Genomic DNA, 20,224 nt, shown 5'->3' with positions numbered 1-20,224 from the left:
TTGGGTGGTTGACAAGCACCAGTGGTGAATAATCAGTAGCAGGCACTCAAACTGCACGTTCCCGATACCGTCCCTTCCCAAGACTTATTATTTTCTAATAGCTACAACCAGCCCTGCGAAGGCATCACCTATAAAAAAATGGCCAAAATTATACTTCAGTACTGCCAAAGGTACTTATTTGTTAATTGAGTGCTGCTCTTTATTATCAACTGATTACACTAACTGATGTACAAGATGTTGTAACTTTATAAAAGGGTTGACAACTTCAATAATCAGTGCTGAATTCCTCTTGTTTTATATGATTACTGATTCTCATCCAGACAAACCATAAGAAAGATCATTCCTGATTTGCCATCACACAGGTACAGATGTATATTATTAAGCAGCGTACATATGTAACCAAATTAATATCCTTAAGTAGAAAAAGGAATTCTTTATTCTGCTATTAATATATTTATATTGATCTTCTACAATCAGTCAATTTTTTTACCCACAGACGTGTTTGGATAGTGTAATTTCTTTGCTTCCAACCTATGAATAATATGTCAAGTCCTCTCTGAAGACAGCATATATTTGCACAGAGACTCTGTTCCAGGTAACATAAACTTTGATCAACGGTAAATACTGCACATCTTTTGCTACTCGAATGTATTATACTCTATTTAAGAATTCAAAAGCTTTGCCATTAATGTTATGATTCCAAGCTTATTCCACTTCCACTCTGCCTCCACAAAAAGAATCACAGGAATTTTGAATGTACTTGTATTAAGCGAACATTAGAAGCTTTATGGTATGGTTTTTTTGGTGGCTGGTTTTGGTTTATGCACTTACAATTCTAAGCATTGCATCCCAACTATATTTTGTTGTGAGCTGTGATCTTAGTGAGATAGTGGATTCTCCTTGCAGTTTATTGTAGCTATAATAAGAGGGTCAACTATCCATACATTTGATATCAATACACCATTTAGGCTCTGGACGACTCTCTGGATATCTCCTCCTACTTAGTTGGTACTTGAGTCATGGCTCCTGGACTAACTTGGCTCTTCTGTGATGACTTCCTCAAGTCACAGAGATAAGCGCACCAAACCATCCTTATTACATTCCACTTTTCCACACAAGAATTATTTTCATGAACACTTCAAAACAATGTTCCTCCTGATCTTTAACATGGTTAATCTTGTAAGAAGAAAATATATTTGGATGTGTCTAAAATATTAAAAAGTATACTTTTCAAGGCAGTCATTCCAGAATTATCATATTTGAATTAAAAAGATATTTTATTATACAAAATATTCTCCTTCACTGTTCACTTTATCTAGCTAACATATATAAAAAAGCAGGAATCAGCATAGTCCATTGGAAATGTATGATAGAATCATACAATTATAGAATGGTTTGGGTGGGAAGGGACCTTAAAGAATACCCAGTTCCAACCCTGAAATCAGACGAGGTTGCTGAAAGCCTCAACACATACGCAGTGTTTATTACCACTATTTTCATAAACAGAATAGTGTGTTCGCTGGGCATGAATAGCTTCACAGCAGTAAACATTAATGCTAAATACATGGTAGGGAGGGAAAGGTGAACTACTGCCGGGGAGAGAAGGCCACGGGTACACGGAAAAACAATATGCAGGTAGTAAAACCGCTCTGGTATGCCAGTTATCTATATTTAGAAAGGCCAGGCATCCTAAGGTATTAATCATTTATATCATCACTTAAGCTTCATTGGTATTTATCAAAGAATGCATGTTAGCTTGAAATGTCTACACAAAACTCCAGAACTCAATGAGATGACTATCATAGAAAGTGCTCTTTACACCTCCAAAAGCAAGATGGATTTTAAATCCACTACCCTTTGTTAAGATCAGTACACATTAATCACAAATGCACTAAAGAGACAAAAGAAAAAAAAATATCATGATCAGATATTTGGATATAATACATGAAAGCTGAAGAGACAAAAAGCCCCAGACCAGTTCTGCCATATGTAGGGAACAACCACAGTTCCTGGAGCCTACCCCAGGTCACTGGACTGTTACCTGGACCACGACAGGCTGCCTCACTCAGCTGCACCAGCACGGCCAGTGCCGTGGCTTTGGCCACACTATCACAGCCTGGGTGAAAGCTGCAGGTTTTACAGTCTCCTGACAAGAGCATGTAGCTCTCTACAGAAAAAAATAAAACCAGAAAATTCAACTACTGTATCTACACTAAAGAGTCTCAGATCTTCTCCACTCCACACTTGTGCCCCAATTTAATTTTAAAGTTTGAACAGGTTTTGGTGTTTCATAGATACTCCTGTAGAGGCTGAGGGGCACATGTGACCATAGAATCATAGGATAATTTGGGTTGGAAGGGACTTTAAAGATCATCTAGTTCCACGCCCCCTGCCATAGACAGGGACATGACCCACTAGATCAGGCTGCCCAAGCCTCATCCAACCTGGTTTTGAACACTTCCAGGGAAGGGGTATCCACAACTTCCCCGGACAACCTGTGCCAGTGTTTCACCACTCTCACAGTGAAGAAATTCTTCCTTATGCCCAGTCTAAATCTGCCCCTCTGCAGATTATACTCATTGCCCCTCGTCCTATCACTATAAGCCTTTGTAAACAGTCTCTCTCCAGCTTTTTTGTAGCCCCTTCAGCTACTGGAAGGTCGCTGTAAGATCTCCTTGGAACCTTCTCTTCTCCAGGCTGAACAAGCCCAACTCTCTCAGCCTGTCCTCATATGAGAGGTGCTCCCGCCTTCTGATCACCTCCTCTGGAACTGTTCCAAGAGTTCCATGTGCTTATTATGTTGAGGATTCTGGAACTGGACAAAATACTCCAGGTGGGGTCTCAAGAGCAGAGTAGAGGGGCAGAATTCCCTCCCTCCCCTGCTGGCCACGCTTCTTTTTATGCAGCCCAGGACACGGTTGGCCTTCTGGGCTGCGAGAGCAAGTTGCCTGCTCATGTTGAGCTTCTCATCAACCAGCACTCCCAAGTCCTTCTCTGCAGGGCTGCTCTCAATCATGTCATTCCCCACCCTGTATTGAAATCCTGGCCCACTTCTCCAGCCTGTTCAGCTGTTACATCCTGAACTTCCAGTATAGTAACAGCACCACTCAGCTTGGTGTCATCTGCAGACTGCTGAGGGTGCACTCAATCTCGCTGTCCTCTTCCTCACCTCCTCTTCCTCTGCCTTCGCCCCTTCACATCTTCACACTTGCTTTAGACACCAATGACAGCTCCAACTTTTGGGGGGTTTATAAGCAAAATCTCCTCCTGTGCTTTGTGCCCATTGTCTATTATAGTTGGACTGTAAGAGGTAGAGCCGGGCAGCGCTGCACTCCTGGCTTCTCTAGAAGGTCCTATCTTAATGACATACACTTCATACTACCAGAAAGGCAACTAAAGCAAGGTTTATGCAAGTAAAAAGAAAAGTCACAAATTAAATACACTTGACTAAATAAATTTTAAACTAATTTCCAGCCATGTGCAAGCCTCTATACTGAAAAAAAAGTACCTGTGAAAAAACATATATTTCATTCTCTCTTCCTCTGTTATTTAATAGTCTCAGAATGAAAAGTCTAGTACAATTTTCTAGTTCAATTGCTCCAGCTGGGGGGGAAATGGCTCCTCATAATTAGGCCACTTTCATAACATATTTACTCCTCACCAGGTCTCCTGTGAATGTGACCAAAGTTCCACACCAGTGAATTGGTGACCTATTCCTTCACCACTGGTCATTTTCCCACCATCCTCTCTCCTCCCACCTGATTTTGATCCCACTACACTCTTGTTTACAGGTTGCGGACAGAAGAGCAAAGTTCACTAGCAACAGAGAAAAACATATAAAAGACTGTTTGCTTTTCATGGCTGTGGAACCCACATGTGTGCTTTTTTCCAATGGGGCTGTGCTGGTGCGTGCTGGGTCAGTTCGGATGGGTGGGAAGCCCTGTGACCTGCTCACCCATCAGAGCTGAAGGGCTAGAGGGGTGCAAGGCTTGGTGATGGACCTGCAGAGGACCAGGGAAGGATAAATCCATGCCCTGCTATAGCAGATATAGGCTACTTGGTCATCATAAGCCTGTCATCTTTCACAGCACTCAGGACTTAAGCTTTCCAGTGTGCTTAACGTGTCTGGTATAATCATTATTTATTGGTAAACATTCTTTTCAGCTATATGTGCCCTTCTTTTTATCTGCCGGGCAGAGAAACGAAGTTCTGCCAAAAGCAGAAGTTGCAATCCATTCTTAATTGTGGGACGAGCAGCAGCTGGACCACTACAGCAAGTTGGAAGCTGTTGTTTTTATCTTCTACCTTAAGTAAAACAAATTTCATATCTTTTTTTAAAAACCTAAATTTATACACCAAGTTGTCTCATACGTGAATACCACGGAAAGTAAACAGAGATTTTCAGTAACAGAAAATCTTTCAGATCACCTTTCAACGATTCTGTATTCTTCAATGTGAGGGTGGTGAAGCACTGGAACAGGTTACCAACAGAAGTTGTGGATGCCCCATCCTTGCAGGTTTTCAAGTCCAGGTTGGATGAGGCTTTGAGCAACCAGATCCAGTGGAAGGTATTGGAACTGGATGATCTTTGAGATCCATTTAAACCCAAACCATTTTGTGATTCCATAAGAATTTTAGACATTGCTTTACACAGGGATGTGAAATATCTAACTGAGTATGTTTGAGTAATTATCCAGAAACAAATATTATGTTTGACCTGGCCCCAGCTCACATCCCCACCCAGGAGAAGTGCCGTTAGTGCAAAGCCAGCAGTGAGTCTGTGTGGCAGCTGGACCTGGTGGTGTTGGGTGTCTCCCAAACAGAGCTGCTCCAGCTCCTCTCTCTGTGTCCACAGCCCAGCAGTACTTTAACTGGGAGGGTAACAAATGAAAAAAGAGCAAACAGCCCCTCTCTAGGAAAGAGTGGATGAGTGCTTAGTAAATGTCTTTACTAGTAGAGAAGTTTTCATTTTTTTCTGATAAGCAGTGCGTGTTTTCAAAATCCTGGAGGGTGCAGTTTCCTATATGTTGGGATAGAACCTGAAGCTCCTGATTTCTAGTTGAATTGTCAGCACGATGGTTTGCTTCATGGACCCTTTTTGCCCACAATAGCCCTAAAGGACTTCCAGAGTTAATGGGGCATTATATAATTCAGCACATCAACATCTTCTGAAGAATTTTAGTTGGACAGTGTACACTATGTTTCTCAAGCCATTATGTAAATTTACCCGCAAAAATAAAACATTACCAAAAAAAATTCTGAAGAATTCAAGTAAATGGAATGGTGAAGGCTGGGATTTTCTTTGTGAAGAGGAATATAATATAATTTCTATAGCAGAAATATGGAAGTTAGCTTTCACATGTTATAGCACATTGAAAAATTTTTAAGGTCATGGTGGCTTCCTGCAATCACTGCCCACAGCACCGAATAATCTATTTACACATCATAAAACAAGAACTGTGTTATGAGAGAGCCTTAATACCTGAAAGAAATCTTCAGACTAATCAGCCTTTTTCCCCCCACTGTTTATATTAGCATTCCAGTGACATTTTTAATATTTAATTTTAGATTTACTTAATAACTGCACAAGACTATAAGAGAATTACACTGCTGAAGTGGGAGCATGATTAGAAGATAGAAGTAGCCTGGTGAGTTCAATCATGAAAGGTGTGCCTTGAGTGCTGCAATGAAATTTAACTTATATCGAGAGTACCTAAAGTAGCAGCTAGGCAGTGAAATACTTTGACATATGTCTCTATATAACACATTTAAAAGTACATGGGTTTGCCAATTTAACAATTTAAGTCCTATAATAAATTCAAGACAAATATGGCGTAACACATCAAGATAAATGCACACATACTTTTAATGAATTAACCTTTAATTTTGTAAATATTATACCATCAAATAAAATTTATAAACAAAAATATTTAGCATGACTCTTATGCATTATTATGTATTATTTAATTCTGTAAGCAACACAATACCTGCAAAACTACCACACTTTTAAATCTCACTGGTATGTGATTTTTTCATTACAGCTATTAAAGTACATAACTAAGCTAACTCAATACTTCACAAGTACTGATACTAAAATAAGTCAATTTAATAATGTAAGTCCTTTCTGAGATCTTCATATGCAGCTGTGCTCATTTTAACTAATTTTGTCCATCTGATCCAAATCCCTCATTAAAAACTGCTATATTATGATGGTAAGGAACAGAATAACGGAAATAATTGCTTTTAGGCCTGATAGAGTTACGTATTTGAAGTCATATTTTCAATACAGCCGAGTTCATTAATCTTGCAGAAAAATACCTCAGCCTTTCAGATTTTGTGACACAGAGGCAAACACAGAAAACAGCGCCCTTATTTTTCTGTTTGTTTTTTGCCAAGACATCCATTCTTCTCACTGCCTTTGGAAACTTATTATTGTCTCAATTCAGGATATCAAATCATTTTGAGATTTCATTCAGGCTTGCATTCAATCTCCTAAAGATTTTAAGCATTCAAAGTCTGGGATAACCTCACCTGTAATTTATTTCAAAGTATGTTGACACTGATCAACGTCTTTGAGAAACACTTCCCCACCTCTGTTTTAATTAAGCTAAAATCATCTAATCAATCTAAAAATGTGGTAGAACAACTCTTCTTCTGCTCCTTAAGTTTTGCTTCACTGATACGCAAGAAACCAAAAAAAATCATTAGAAAATGTTTACCATAGTATGATTTGAGGGACTAAGATGAGTCAACACAATTTCTGGAATTAAAAGAAAAAATAACAAAAAACAACAGTCTTTGAAAGCTTGTGCCTTAAATGTTTATCTTTGGTTAAACTCCACGTTTTCCTCTTGGCATCAAAGCACCAGTCTTACCACTAAGCACGAGGTACCAAAAGGCTGTTCCAGCTCTTTCAGCAGCTGTGGGGTGAACACCACATTGGCAGAAACCAATGCTTCCACGTGCACTCTGTAGCCCAAACAGATCAAAGCCCTACAGGCTGCTGTTCCCTCATGGACGATAGCCAACCAGCTCAGTGCCATTGCTGACCTCTGCTGTCTTCATTTCAGTTCTGGGTTTCCTGGAACTAGCAGAAAGGCTATAGGGAAATTATCCATCCTTTCATCCTTCCTCTGAGGCACCCAAACCTCTGCTGTTCTCCCTCACACTCCCGTGGGTCATGGCATGGAAGCTATTCTCCTCCTCTCCTGCTGACAAAGAAGTCCTTGACCTTTATTTAGCTAATTTGGAGAAAATTAGCAGTTCCCCTCTTGCTGAGTCTTCAGAGCAGTACAGCCCATTAATTTGGACTTCCCACTCTGCTTCATTAATACCATTCTGAGGCTTCAGCAGAGAACCATTTGACGAGCCAGGTACTACTGATGTAAAGGCCACTGAGCCAGGCCACGGAGCCAGGACACCAGCAGGGCAATTGTGGAAGCAGAAGACTCATCACAGACACATGGTCCTCTCTGAGGACTCTCGGTGTCGGCAGTCCCAGGGTGAGAAAAATAGAAGGAGCAACTGCAGTGGTATTAACCATCCCAGTCCTCCACTGGGGACAGGGCTGAGGCAAGCACAGTGGTTCCAAATGCTGTACACAGCCATGATGATGTTTTCCATTCATTATTGAGCACAGTACCGCTCTCAATACAGACCTCGTGCTCTGCTCACACGCAGAAGCCCTCCCCAGCTCTCAGAGTCACAGTTGATCATGGAAGCTTTGAACCATCATGCTGTCCTATAACACACAATACTGAGAACCCGATCTGATATGAAATTACATCAGTAATAATATACACTTTATTTTGAACTGTGTCACAAACATAAAATATTCCAAGACCGCAATGTACCACTTACTGAAAATGCTGGCTTCAATATTTAGCGTTTGCATTTTTCCATCACGCATTCACGGCTCTATTTTAAAATTAAGTGACACCACAATTTACTGAAAGCTAAGGTGATGCCTGGAGCCCCTGTGTTAAGTTGAACATCTCTAGTCGGTAGCATCACTGTCAAAAAGAAGGGAAAACAAAATGCATTCAGTTACACTCTTCTTCATTAAACTTCTCTCTGATCATTATAAAGCAGTAATTTGATATATAGGTACCTGGAAGCCAGTCTGCAGAAACATCATTTCCCCTGAAGGCTGCATCCCAGGCAGCTCCTCACATCCTGCTTCCAGTAGCAGTGCCTGCCATCGCATCTTCTGACCAGACACTACACATTCCGCATGGGTTTCAGCATGTGGTGGCAGAATGCCTACCAGCCGACAACCCAGAGCTCTGCAGAGCTTTCCAGACCAGCAAAGGACCAACCATGAAGAAACATCAGAAGATATGGAGAACCAGAGCAGCCCAACTGAATGCCCCAAACTTCATCCCTTCGTGGTTTTAAGCAACACGCACAGTGACTACACCTCTGATGAACATTTTGAGCCCAGACTAATATTTTGGACGCATATGGCAAAATAACTGCAGGAGGCCACCGCAGCAAGGATGGTCTTTGCAAAAGCCCATTGCGGGCAGCTCCCGGGGATGCTGCACTCTGCACCTGCCCAGCCATCCACACTCCAACCATACACAAGGTAAGCACTTGCCCTGGTCAAAGCCCGTCCCAGAGTTAAAAAAGCTCTGAGCTGTTTTGAAGGATGTTGCTCTCCTTCTCTCTTCCTGAAGGAGCTGCCCCATGTTCAGACACACTACTGTGTTGAGGATGGTGAAGCAACTACCCCTCGGGCTGGCACACCCTTCCTGAGAGTGCGTCTTCTGCTACCAGGTCTCTTACTTTGAAAGAAAAGAGTAGTAAACTTTCCTGAATTAAAACAAACAAAAAAATCCAGAGAGCAAGCTGCGCTGCTTGTTTCTGTGCTCCTGATCCCGAGTGAACGAAGTGCTCTAACGTGTTGCCTCTTTCATCACTTTCACCCGTGTTATTAAAACCCAGAGCTAGTAAAATGGCAGTAAAATATCTTCATAGATATTTCAGCAGTTAAGCTGGTAGCTTATTAAAACCTGCTAAAAAAAAATATTGGTGTTTTCATGCAAGTGTTGTACTGAATCCAAGAAGTACCTGCTTGGATTTTAAACACCCTTAGCTGTTCAGGTGAACTTTATTCTCTCACATACAAAGCCTACTGGCACATGGACCTTTTCTTACAACAGGGTAGAGACAAGTGGAAGAGGCAACTAGCATTACCAAGCAGAAAGGCAGGAAGAGGTGGCGGCAAGGGGGGAAAATGGTTTAGAGAAATACTGCTTCATTTACTCCAGCAAAGTTTTGTTTCCACAGCAGCACTAAACATTTCTTCTGCAACACCTTCCTGTTTCCACATAGCATCTACCCTCACTGTAAACCTGAGGTTACTGGAGCATATAGTGCTATAGCGGCTGGAGCATTGCATGGTGTGCAGCCATGACCGAACCCGAAGGAAGCGCCTTTCCAGAGCAGGCACTGAAGTTACCTTTGAGAAGGCACATCAGCACACTGGAGCATGGAGTCTGTTCTATTTTAAATGTTCTTCTGTGACTTCTACATAAAATGAACAAAATGAAAAAAAAAAAATACAACAAAAAAAAAACAAAACCAAAAAAAACCAAAGCCAAACCAGCACTAAGACTATAAAAAACCATGTATGGGTGCCTATATACATAATTTCAGTCAGAAATCCAACTGAAAAAAAAGTAATGATTTTCCTGTAAGTCAATAGCAGATGGATGGATGGATGGATTACCCTTTTTCAACACATATCAGAAATTCAGCAAAATAAACACACTGAATCACCAGGTCCCTATCGCCATGTGCGTGTTCCTGGACACTCTGCACGGTGGGTTAGGGCACGTCCTTCTGCACGCACTCAGCCCAGCCTCCCCATGGAGCTGGGAGCTGTTTGCTGCTGGGGTGATACAGGATGTAACCACTGTTTATTTTTGCATAATCGAATGCACCACACTAAATCAATCAGAACTTAGTTTGAAAATTCCCCTTCCCTTCTTCAATCGTGTTTCCTTGGAGAGAACTGTCCTTCCTGTCATTCTTTCTTAATTAAGTACACGAAATCTGTAGCTGGCAGCAAAGCTACAGCACACCTCAAGACCTGTGGTTTACAGATGCTCCCTTCTCCAATCAGTAAGAAACAGGAGTGTGGTTTCAAAGCCTTGTTTTCTTCTTTAACTGGTTATTTATAACTCCTACCGGCTCCTGTCACTAGCCTGACTGCAAGCATCCCAGCACCTCTCGGTTCTCCGCTGATGGCAGCATTATGCCCCCAACATCCCTAGCTCTGGTGTTTTTTACCAGGATTGTGCTCTAAAGAAACACATTTCCTCTGTATCAGCCAGCATCTAAAGTGAGCCTGAATAGTTGTGCAGTGTAACACAACAAACCCAAACCTGTCAGTCAGTCATTTCCAAAGAAATAAAGGGCAAAGGTCTGCATTGCATTCTTCACACCTGGAATAAATTTAATAGGAATATTTACATCAACTGAAAATCAGGTGGTCAGAAAGGGAGGACTCTAGTCTCAAGTGCTGCTTTATGATGGTGAATTATTTTCAGTTTAAAGACATTTTGAACATGAAGCCAATGAAATACCAAAGGCATACAACCGTACAGTAAATTATGTATGCCTATGTTTGGTAGAAGAAATAAGGCTCCTGCCTACATTTGACTGAATTGCATTATGTAAATATAGCATGCATATCACAGATGCTACACTAAACTGGACAGTTACCATATTCCTGTATGTTTACGTAAGTATAGAAAAAAATACAGCATATATACATAAATACATAGAATTTCCTTCATTTACATTGATATTTGCATGAGAAAAATTACAGGAGATTTCTGCAAGAGGTATTGTATGCTAATGAGATCTTTTCCAAGATAAAACTGTTACTGCTAACAGTTGGATTCTCTCTTTGTTTTAATTATGCATGACTAATGATAGCTGTTTGGCTGTCTGACCACCAGATTGTCTGCCGTTGCCGAGGGAAAATCTTTTAAAATAGATTGACTGTTTTTCAGTTCAGGAATAGAGATGTACCGCTTCATCTTATATTTTGTAACAGTTCTGCAGGTGTGAAAAGCAAAACTTCAGTTGAACTCATTGGGGGGCATTCTTCTGTGTATGTCACCACCAAATCTATACCAGTGTTAATACACCACACCAAACCAGAGCTACTGCTGGAGGTTCTGCAGACATTTCTGGCTCAGCATTCTACTGTGTATACGGGAAGACTGTGAGAAGAGTTCCAAGAAACACTGCTGTGATGGCTGGATGTTTTATTTGGCCTATTTTACATATCCACCTACATCCAAATACAGGTGCAGTAATTAATCCAGCCTGCTCTGGGGCCTCTGACAGCTATAATGCTGGGAAAAAGCGTGCAACTAGTCAGAGGAAGAAATATTTTTTCTGCTGATCTTAAAAAATATTTGAAAAAATTAAAAGGAGATAGACTGACAGTTTCTGATATGGTAGGATAAAGGCGAGTGGGATTTGGTACACCTCTGCTGAACACGAGACGAATGCAACCTCAGCAAGCACCCAGAGCTGCTCAAGCTGATCTCTGCCATGCTGCATTCAGGCCTGAATGCCCAGACATCCACAAATGTCCCACGTACAATGCCCACCCAACCCTGCAGCCCAGCTACGCACCCTGTGCGATGCAGACCAGCACCGAGCAGCCCAGCACTGCAGGGTGTGATAGAACCCCCATACCAAGCAGTTCAGCCGCGCACCCGGTGCGATGCACACCCGCACCCAGCAGCCCAGTCATGCAGGGTGCGATGCACACCTCAACCAAGCAGCCCAGCCGTGCACCCCGTGTGTGATTCACACTTCCATCGAGCAGCCCAGCTGTTCAGCCTCATCCCGGCCCCACCAAATGTCTCTGCTCCAAAGCTGGCTCAGGATGGCTGCTCCACACCATCGGTCTGGTGGAGGCACAACTACCTACCAGGGACAGGGAAGGCACTGCCCGTATGATTACAAACCCAAGGAAGCAGGTTGCCATGTTAACATCAACCTTGAGCTGATGCCTGGGCTGAGCTGAGGAAAACAAAACTTTGCAAACTGAGGAGTTCCTTCCTTAGCTTCCTAGTGGGACCTTTTTTTAGATTTTGTACCAATCATCTCTGCTCAAAGCTGAGTGCCAGGGCTCAAGAGGACTACGAGCCCCCTGCCTCTGCCTTGGAAGAGGGGCATTTAAGGAACATTTCTCCACACATTGCTCATGAGGAGCAGCATTCTCATAGGGACACAAAGGTTTGCCTTTCGACCTTATCTTTGTGGACCATTTTGACTCACAGACGAACCAAGGTAAAGAAGCCAGCAGCTCTGGACCTGAGGCCCGAAGATGGATACAATCAATTAACCGTATTGATTAGGGAAGTGCTACTTCCTCACAGGCCAGTCCACTGCTGCTGCTGTCAGCAGCAAAATCTCACTGAACTTATCCAGAGCTGTGGTCAGCCAGACTAACCTCCCCTTGCCTTCACTCTGCTGCTGGCTTGAAACCTTCTAGCTCCAAAAAAAAGTGTTGCTTGTTCTTACGCTGCTGCCCTGCACCGGGGGCGGCTGAAGGGGGCGGCTGCCAGTGGCAGAGTGGATGCTCTTCATCACCTATTCCTTCTCATTTCCTTACCACAAAGAGCAACAGCACCGTCATGGGGTGGTGCAAGAGAGGATCCTTTTTAAGGCTGGCCCATGATATTAAAATACCATAGTACGTGTGCAGGATCAGCAGTTGGCCTGGGCCAAAGCCGTGCCAGGGAGAAGGCAATGGGCTGCCAGAGTGGGAATGCTCCCCACCCCTGCCTGGCCAAGCCAGGAAGTGCCAGCCTGTGGCTGGGGCCTGCCTACCCTCAGAGGGCTGCAAGCTTTGCTGTACCCATCCATCTGCACAAGGCTCCAACAGACCTGAAATATCTCCAGATTTATTCCTTGAGCCTGCTGCAGCCCAGATTTTAGTTTCCAAGCACAATGTTGGGTCAAATTTCTGCCAGGAGAGACAGTGGTGTGTCCATACCACGTGTCACAGAATGCCTGTGAAATGAGGCAGCCTGAACCCCCGAGACTTGTTTCCCTGAGATATCAGCTGCAGTCAACTCTTATGCAAGACGACAAGAAGAAAGTAATTTAAGTCTCTGTTTTTTTCCCTCAACAGAACAGCCCTTTGGAACAAATTCTGGTTTTCATTCCTTGTTGATTCCTTGTTTTGTTATTTCCTCCACGTAACATCTGAAACATTTGCGATCGTTTAAAATGATAAATTATTTTAATTTACTCTAAATTTATTTATTATTACTGCACAGACAAGAGGCAAGCACCATAATGTGCTTGTTTAATAATTGGCAAGGACTTGGAATGTGAAAGTCTTACCCAAACAACAACTTAATTTTATGGCTGTGTGTGCACATATGTCTACAAGTTCCAGTAACGTTTCAGAGAGCTAGGAACAAAGCTTCCCATAGCCAAATAATTTATGATCTTGGACTGCACAAGAATACAAAAAAAGTATAGAAGTCAAGAAATATACCTTTTAAAATCATAAAGGAAGGAAAATAATTTTGTATATTTATTACACGACTTCTCCATACATACATACAGCTGCATTCATAAGTGGGCGCACACAACTGTATCCAACACCAGCAAGTGGACATAGATTAGAGGGATTGTAATGCTGGAATATATATAATATCTCAATATTTAAATATGCTATATACACTTGATATTCACTTGCTATTCATACTGCAAAACTTTCATTTCAAATGGCCAGTTCTCAGTAATACCAATGACAACAGATGGAAAATATTTGGCCACTGTGTCACCAGCTTTCCATGAACACTGTGGCTTCTCAGGCAAAGACTATTGCCTATAAAGGGCAGCTCTTGGAAAGGAAGGCAAAACTGGCAACTAAATCCCAGTCACCGAAAGTCACAAGCCATCCTTGGCAACTTAAATATGAATCAGGTACCTTCATCCTCCTGAGGACCTGAACAGCTTTGCAGTCAAAGCCTGCGTGATCTGCTTGACGCAGGCACTCAAGCTGCATAGACACCTTCAATAATTTTAACCAGAGCAGCTGTATGTTCCTCAAGACCATTGATATGGAAATCTATGGGACTTCATAGTTCCCTCTCACCTCTCACTCTCTCCCAATAAAATCCATGATGGTGACCATAATGCTGTGGTTTCATTCTTGAGCACCTAAAGTCAGGGGAAGCAGAAGCAGGAGCTGGAAATGGTCCCAAAAGGATTTTCTTTGCCCAGGAGTTTTGCTGCCACCAAACTTCTCCTACCAAAATAGAGTTCATCCCCATACAGACTGATTTCAGAGACCTTGCTTTTGTTATCCAGTTTAGAAAAATAATGTTAGGTGGATATCTGTGTGGATATCTGTGCCCTGAACAGTCAATGTTCATCAGAGAAGAGCTGCGGCAGAAAAGAGGAAGCATCGCATTTTCCAACATGAATGAAGAAGATGATACACAGCTTGGAAAGTCATTTTCAATAGACAGTGAGAACAATGACGTCTGCCAAGCGCGAGGGAGCCACAGTGAAGCACTGAGTCATCAGTGCCACACAAGGAACAGTATTTCTCCAACACACACTTGCATGCTTCCAGCGCGACCCTGGAGGTATCAGAGTCAAAAAGATCAGTACTTCTCGGGGGAGGCAGAAGTCACGCTTGCTGCATGATGGCAAGGATATAGGAACATAGTGGACAGGTATGATTGGACTTGATGATCTTGAAGGTATTTTCCAACCAAATGATTCCATGATTCTATGAGTCTTACTCTTCACTGAAAGCCTTTGGGAACCTCAGTGGGTCCAGCTCCAGGTTTAACTCTTCACAGTGCAGAATTCACATTAGTTTACATACTGCAGAGCACATATTTCATACATTACTCTATAATCACAGTGATAAAATAATCTTTTGCTTTTTTAAAAAAATGTGTCAACTCCTAAAACTTGATTTACTGTGATTACACAATGTAAAAATACTATCAGGTAAACTAGCTTTTATTTTATCAGGTAAAGTAGCTTTTATCTACGAGCTCTAAGAAAACTAAAATGCAAGATAAAAACCTGCTTGCTAGAGAAAGCCATTTTGATCATCTTCAAATTTGTACATTTAGATATCTAAGGGGATTTTGTTTACAAATGACAGGTGAGGTATGTGAGAACTGTGAGGTATGCAGGAACCGTTAAGAAATACATAACTGTTTTCTTGGACATAAAAAGCCAAGAGGGCCACACTCACAAACCAACCTAGATAAGCATCAGCACAGAAAGTCAGAGAGAAATTCTCTTTTCTTTCTTGGAAGCAGAAATTCCTCTTGCTGCAATGCTGGTGGTGATCTTTCTGGCTGCACTCCCTGCATCACTCCGTGCATGGCCAGCAGGATGGGGACAGAGCAGCCCTCACCCAGGTGGAGGTGGCCTTCATACTTCTGAGCATCCAACCCTCAAGTACAAGCACTGCTTACTGGACAGTGAGGGATGAGAAACAGGTTATCCATGCCTGCTCTGAGCAAACTGCTCAGCATTCGTCACCTCTGTTAAAACACTCCGGTTCCAAATTGCCACTTCTGCTGTCAAGATTACAGATATGCTGCAAACATACGGTGATCCCTCTCTTTATAGGAGGTCTTGAAAAGGGTCACTAGAGAAATCCAGTCCTGAAAATACAGACTGTTTCTCTATTTCTAACAGTTTACAGTATGGCAATTTGTACTTTTAATAAAATAATGTTTTTATAACTTGTTCTCTCCTTCCTCACATGTTTTCATTAAATTTTAGCCGGTTGCCTGGAAAGAATATAGAAAAGATGCAGGACATCTTCTGAAAATAAGTGTCTTTCCTAAACTATTTTGCCATACAATACAATTGCATCACTGATATAATTTTTCATAACTTCAATAAACAGTGACAAAACCAGTGTTGGGACAGAATGGATCAATCACTGACTAGAAACAAACAAAAGGTACCAGGTTTTAGTTATTCAAACCACAGAATTAACTCATCATCAGAAAGAACGTCTTGGCTAATGAGAGATTTCTTTAAAAAATGATTGGTAAGCTGTTTTCCATACCAACACAGGTGCTATGCGATAGCCTTGGCAAACAGTCTATTTGATTTGTCCACCTGGAGGTGAAAAGCTTGGGGTGCCATGCCTTTTGCCAGCTTTGGGGAGCGCTGGCCAAGGAGGCCATGGAAGAACCAGGAGCATCCCAGCTCTGGCCAAGCACCACCAAAGTGCATCTCAGCCCCATGGTGCTCCAGGTGGGGAGGATGGGGAGAGTGCTTACAGCACGGTGCAGTGAGGGGTGATGGGGCAGGGGGGCTGGCTGAGCAAAAGCACTGAGCAGGGAGTGATGCTCACAGCTTTGCTTCTACAGCACTAGGAAAACGCTGCATGCGTTTGATGCTAAATTGATTAATTATGCTTTCGTCCGAGTTAACTATTTTAGAATGAGGGAGCTATACTACTTATTTCACTTCAAGTTAACACTTAGGGTTTTTTCTGGAAAATCTCAGCAGCTAAAGGAGCCTTTATTCCTCATCTTTAGTAGAGACAATGAAAACTTAATGTGAGAACTGAGACTGGAACTTGGCTCACTCAGTCTGCCACCTTATTCACTGCAGCAGCCTATGCACTTTGTGCCCTAATATTTTAGCTCTAGACAAGACACGCAAGTAAAACTTTATCCTCAGTTCAGTGTAGGTAACCCCATTTATTCCCACTCCATGCAGACCTCAAAACTTGGGTCGATAATGTGACTGTGTTGCACAGCTCAGTAAGAGCTCTGAGAAGCAGCACCAGAGCCCTGGGAGCCGGCACAGGGTGTGTGAGCGCCCACAACGCCCTCTCATGAGGGGATGCCTCCACCTAAACAAGCATCACATAAATCACTCGCATCTTCTTGCAGCCAAAAAAATGCTGACTCAAAGACATGGGATTTACTGCCGTATTCTAGCATTAATTATTAAAGAAAGGAATGCTAGATCCTTTAGGCATGGTGCTTGCCTTTGTAACAAGGTGAGAAGGTAACTTTTGAAGCCTTGATTGCTGGAGAATGGATACAATTGGAAAAGCCTGGTGCTGTGAGGTGAATCAACAGGTGCCAGCAGAAGGGAGATGATGGCCATCTTGACATTAAGGGTGGGAACCACAGCCAACTTGGGATGCTGCGATGTATTGTAACTGAGAAGAGCTAAATTCAGATGGCTACAGAGTTGGAAGGAAGAAAACCCCTTTTTAATACCCAGATTGCTTTATCCAGCTCACTGGAATTTGTATTTAAATAAATCGACAGCTCTCAATACTTAGGGTACTAAGAGCAATTATTTTAATATATACTGAAATATATGTGCGTTACAAATATCAGGCAAGGAAAAAATGCAGGAGGTGCAGTAAAGATGTGTAGTTAGAGATTAAAGTTAAACAGCTCTACTCATCTTCTGCATACTCTTTTGTAAGTGTTTTGTCCTACAGTGATCTTACATTTCCCCTTTCAATTTGCAATGACAGCTGAAAACAAAATAAACTCTAATCTGAAAGAAAGCCTGTAAAAGGTGTATGAAATGAAAGAAGTTAATCATAAAGCAAGAATGAAAAACCAGATGTAATGCTGCTATTTCACCTTCTAATTGCTTTGTTCCAGAGTTCAGTAAAAATGCTAATATTTCCGCTAGCAGAATCTCTTTATAAAACAGATACTCTCCCTCTCTTGTGAGACAAAAGTAATGCCTTAATCTTAAAGCTCGATTTTCATTTAGGTAACCTACCCAGTTGCACAGACATTGAGTTTAAAACATAATCTAAGGCCTGGGAAACAGAAAGTATTCCAGCTGAAACCCACCAAGAAGTAACCTTTAGAGTAATTTCACCGTTGTTTGCTAAGGCAGTTCTAAGCATAGGTTTGTTTATGCCCTAATAACGCTTATTACTGCCTGAGTATTCTTCTTAACTGCCCAGGAACTCACCTAGTTACCTTCTATGCAACCTTTAAGGCTGAAACAGTACAAATAAAACAGACTTTTTTTTTTTTTTTTTTTTTTTATCATTTCCCTTGATTCTCCAGTTCTGCAGACAGAAAGCAGGAGGACTTCAGGACATCTCAAAATACAGAGTATAATTGAGGTATGTATAAAAAATACTTGTGAGTTGCCCTACATAGACATCTACTGTATTTTCAGTAGCTACTACACCAGAAGCAGGCTGACTTGCCGTAAAATGATTCCAAATTCCTACTGAAAATTTTATAGCAGATTGTACGATCATTAAAAATGGATATGGTCAAAATACTTTGTAATCTGGAGACATAAGTGAGTGACACCCCAACAAAAAGAAAAATACAGCCAGATACTTCATAGCTTAAAACAACTGCCGATTAAATCAGAGATTTATGACAAGCAAGGAGGTTCGACCCACCACAATCATATTCCAGATAACGGGAGAATGTGTTTTTCTTGAACTATAGCAAGATCAAAACAGAAGTACGATGCATGAATAAAAAGTTAGAATCGGGCAAAAAAGAAATTAATCAAATCAAGCCAGAGGATTAATGAACACAAACCAACAAGAAGGATTCAAGAAGATTAAGTATGGTGTATGACTACTGGTAAACAAATTCTGCTCCAGTCAAGCAGACTGAAGAGAAGATACTGTAGGCGCGGGGAGCGTAAGGTTCATTAGGAGAAGCAATAACAGAGCTACGGTAAGCCTGTAATCTCCTAATGGCGTAAAGCTGGCTCCTCACGTTAATCGTTGAGAAGTATGAAAACGTAAAAGCAAAATAACGAGGTGGATGCTCCTGGCGGGTCGTAATCCTCAGCACCGCGTTCCAGCCCAGTGATGCTCCGACTGCAGAGCCCGCAACTGATGCCAGAACTCCAAACTGCATCATTTCACCCAACAGCTCATTTCCAAACTTCTATCAACACACCAACAGTTAAAATCGAGAAACGATTCCCACCACACCCCAGGGACCGGGAGAACGGCCCTCAGCGCCAAAGATGCGGACACCGGAGGCTGTAGGTGACAACTTTCCCACATCGGTTGGGTACCCCACACCCTCTCCGAGGGGAACCGCGCCGCTGCAGCACCCCCGAGAGCGCTCGGGGCTCCCGGCGGAACCCCGAACTCCGCCGAGAGCCCCGAACGCTCTCAGGGATGCTGCGGCGGCTCCGCGCATCTGAGCCCGCTCGCCCCATCGCGGCCGCGATCGTCTCCTACCTAAGCACCGCCGTGTCCCCCTTCCTGACCACCAGATTGTCCACAGCCGCTCCAGGGAAATCCCCACCCGGAGCGGCGAGTCTCCCGGGGGGCAGGAGACAGCAAAGGCCGAGGAACACGATCGCCAGCCACTGGTGGGAGCCCCCGGCGCTCCGCACCAGCGGCATCATCTCCGCGCCGCTCCGCGCTGCCCCTGGGCCCGGCGGCTGCCGAGCGCTGCCCCCGGCGGCGGCTCCTGGTTGGTACCCGGTGGCGGAGAGCGGAGCGTGGCTGCTCCCGGGCGGCCGCCGCAGCAGCATCCAGCGAGGAGAGGGCAGCGCGCCCGCTCTGCGCGGGGCGGCCCCGCTCCCAGCCCGTTGCCACGCAGCCGTCGCCCTGGCAACCGTCCCGGCGGCGGAGGGATGCGCGCCGCCCTCCCTCCCCACAGCTCCGCGGGGCCGGGTTCTCTGCCTTCCCCCTTTATCCCCCCCCCCCTCCTTTTTTCGGGCTTCCCGCTCCGCCGTCCCGCCCCCTCGGCGTCCCTGAGCCATCCAGCACGGCGGGCGCTGCGGGCCCAGCATCGCCTGCTCTCCTGTGCCACATCGCATCCTCAGCACAGCTTTCTTCTCTGAAGGTTTAATGAAAATCTACCCCTTTGCCAAATGCTAGCAAGTCAAATATTGCTTTAAGGCTGTAGTGATGGAAATCGCACCAACAGCTCCACGGTGAGGCTTCCTCCTCCCTTGGGAGCTGCTAAAATTTACAAAGAACCCATCCAGTTGTTTCTGGCATACAGGGTCGGTGACTCTGATATTCGGGGAATTCCCTTTCCTAAAATTCTACCAGGACAGCTAGAGACATTCACCAACAGCAGGAAAAGAGGAGTAAAAAAAAATAATATTTCCCTATAGACACAAAACTATCAGCCTTTTTTTCCTCCCCTGGTCTTCTCCTATATGTGAAATGCATGCTCAAAACATTGCCAGACTCTGACAAATG

The 20,224-nt window shown here is 43.3% G+C and overlaps 1 protein-coding gene across 1 annotated transcript in view; it reads right to left on the bottom strand.

The window, feature by feature from the left end:
- NEGR1 (neuronal growth regulator 1) overlaps nt 1-19,676 on the bottom strand; it is a 294,465-nt gene extending 274,789 nt beyond the window's left edge. Inside the window, exon 1 of the mRNA XM_054073465.1 lies at nt 19,247-19,676. Within this exon, the coding sequence (XP_053929440.1) occupies nt 19,247-19,545 (299 nt within the window). The 5' untranslated portion in view covers nt 19,546-19,676. The remainder of the gene's footprint in view (nt 1-19,246) is intronic.
- Nucleotides 19,677-20,224: the final 548 nt, after the last annotated feature.

The sequence above is a fragment of the Cuculus canorus genome, chromosome 8 (genome assembly GCF_017976375.1).
Source record: "Cuculus canorus isolate bCucCan1 chromosome 8, bCucCan1.pri, whole genome shotgun sequence".
NCBI classification, from domain to species: domain Eukaryota; kingdom Metazoa; phylum Chordata; class Aves; order Cuculiformes; family Cuculidae; genus Cuculus; species Cuculus canorus.
The sequence above is the reverse complement of the archived record's forward strand: the minus strand, read 5'-3'. Positions and strand labels throughout refer to the sequence as shown.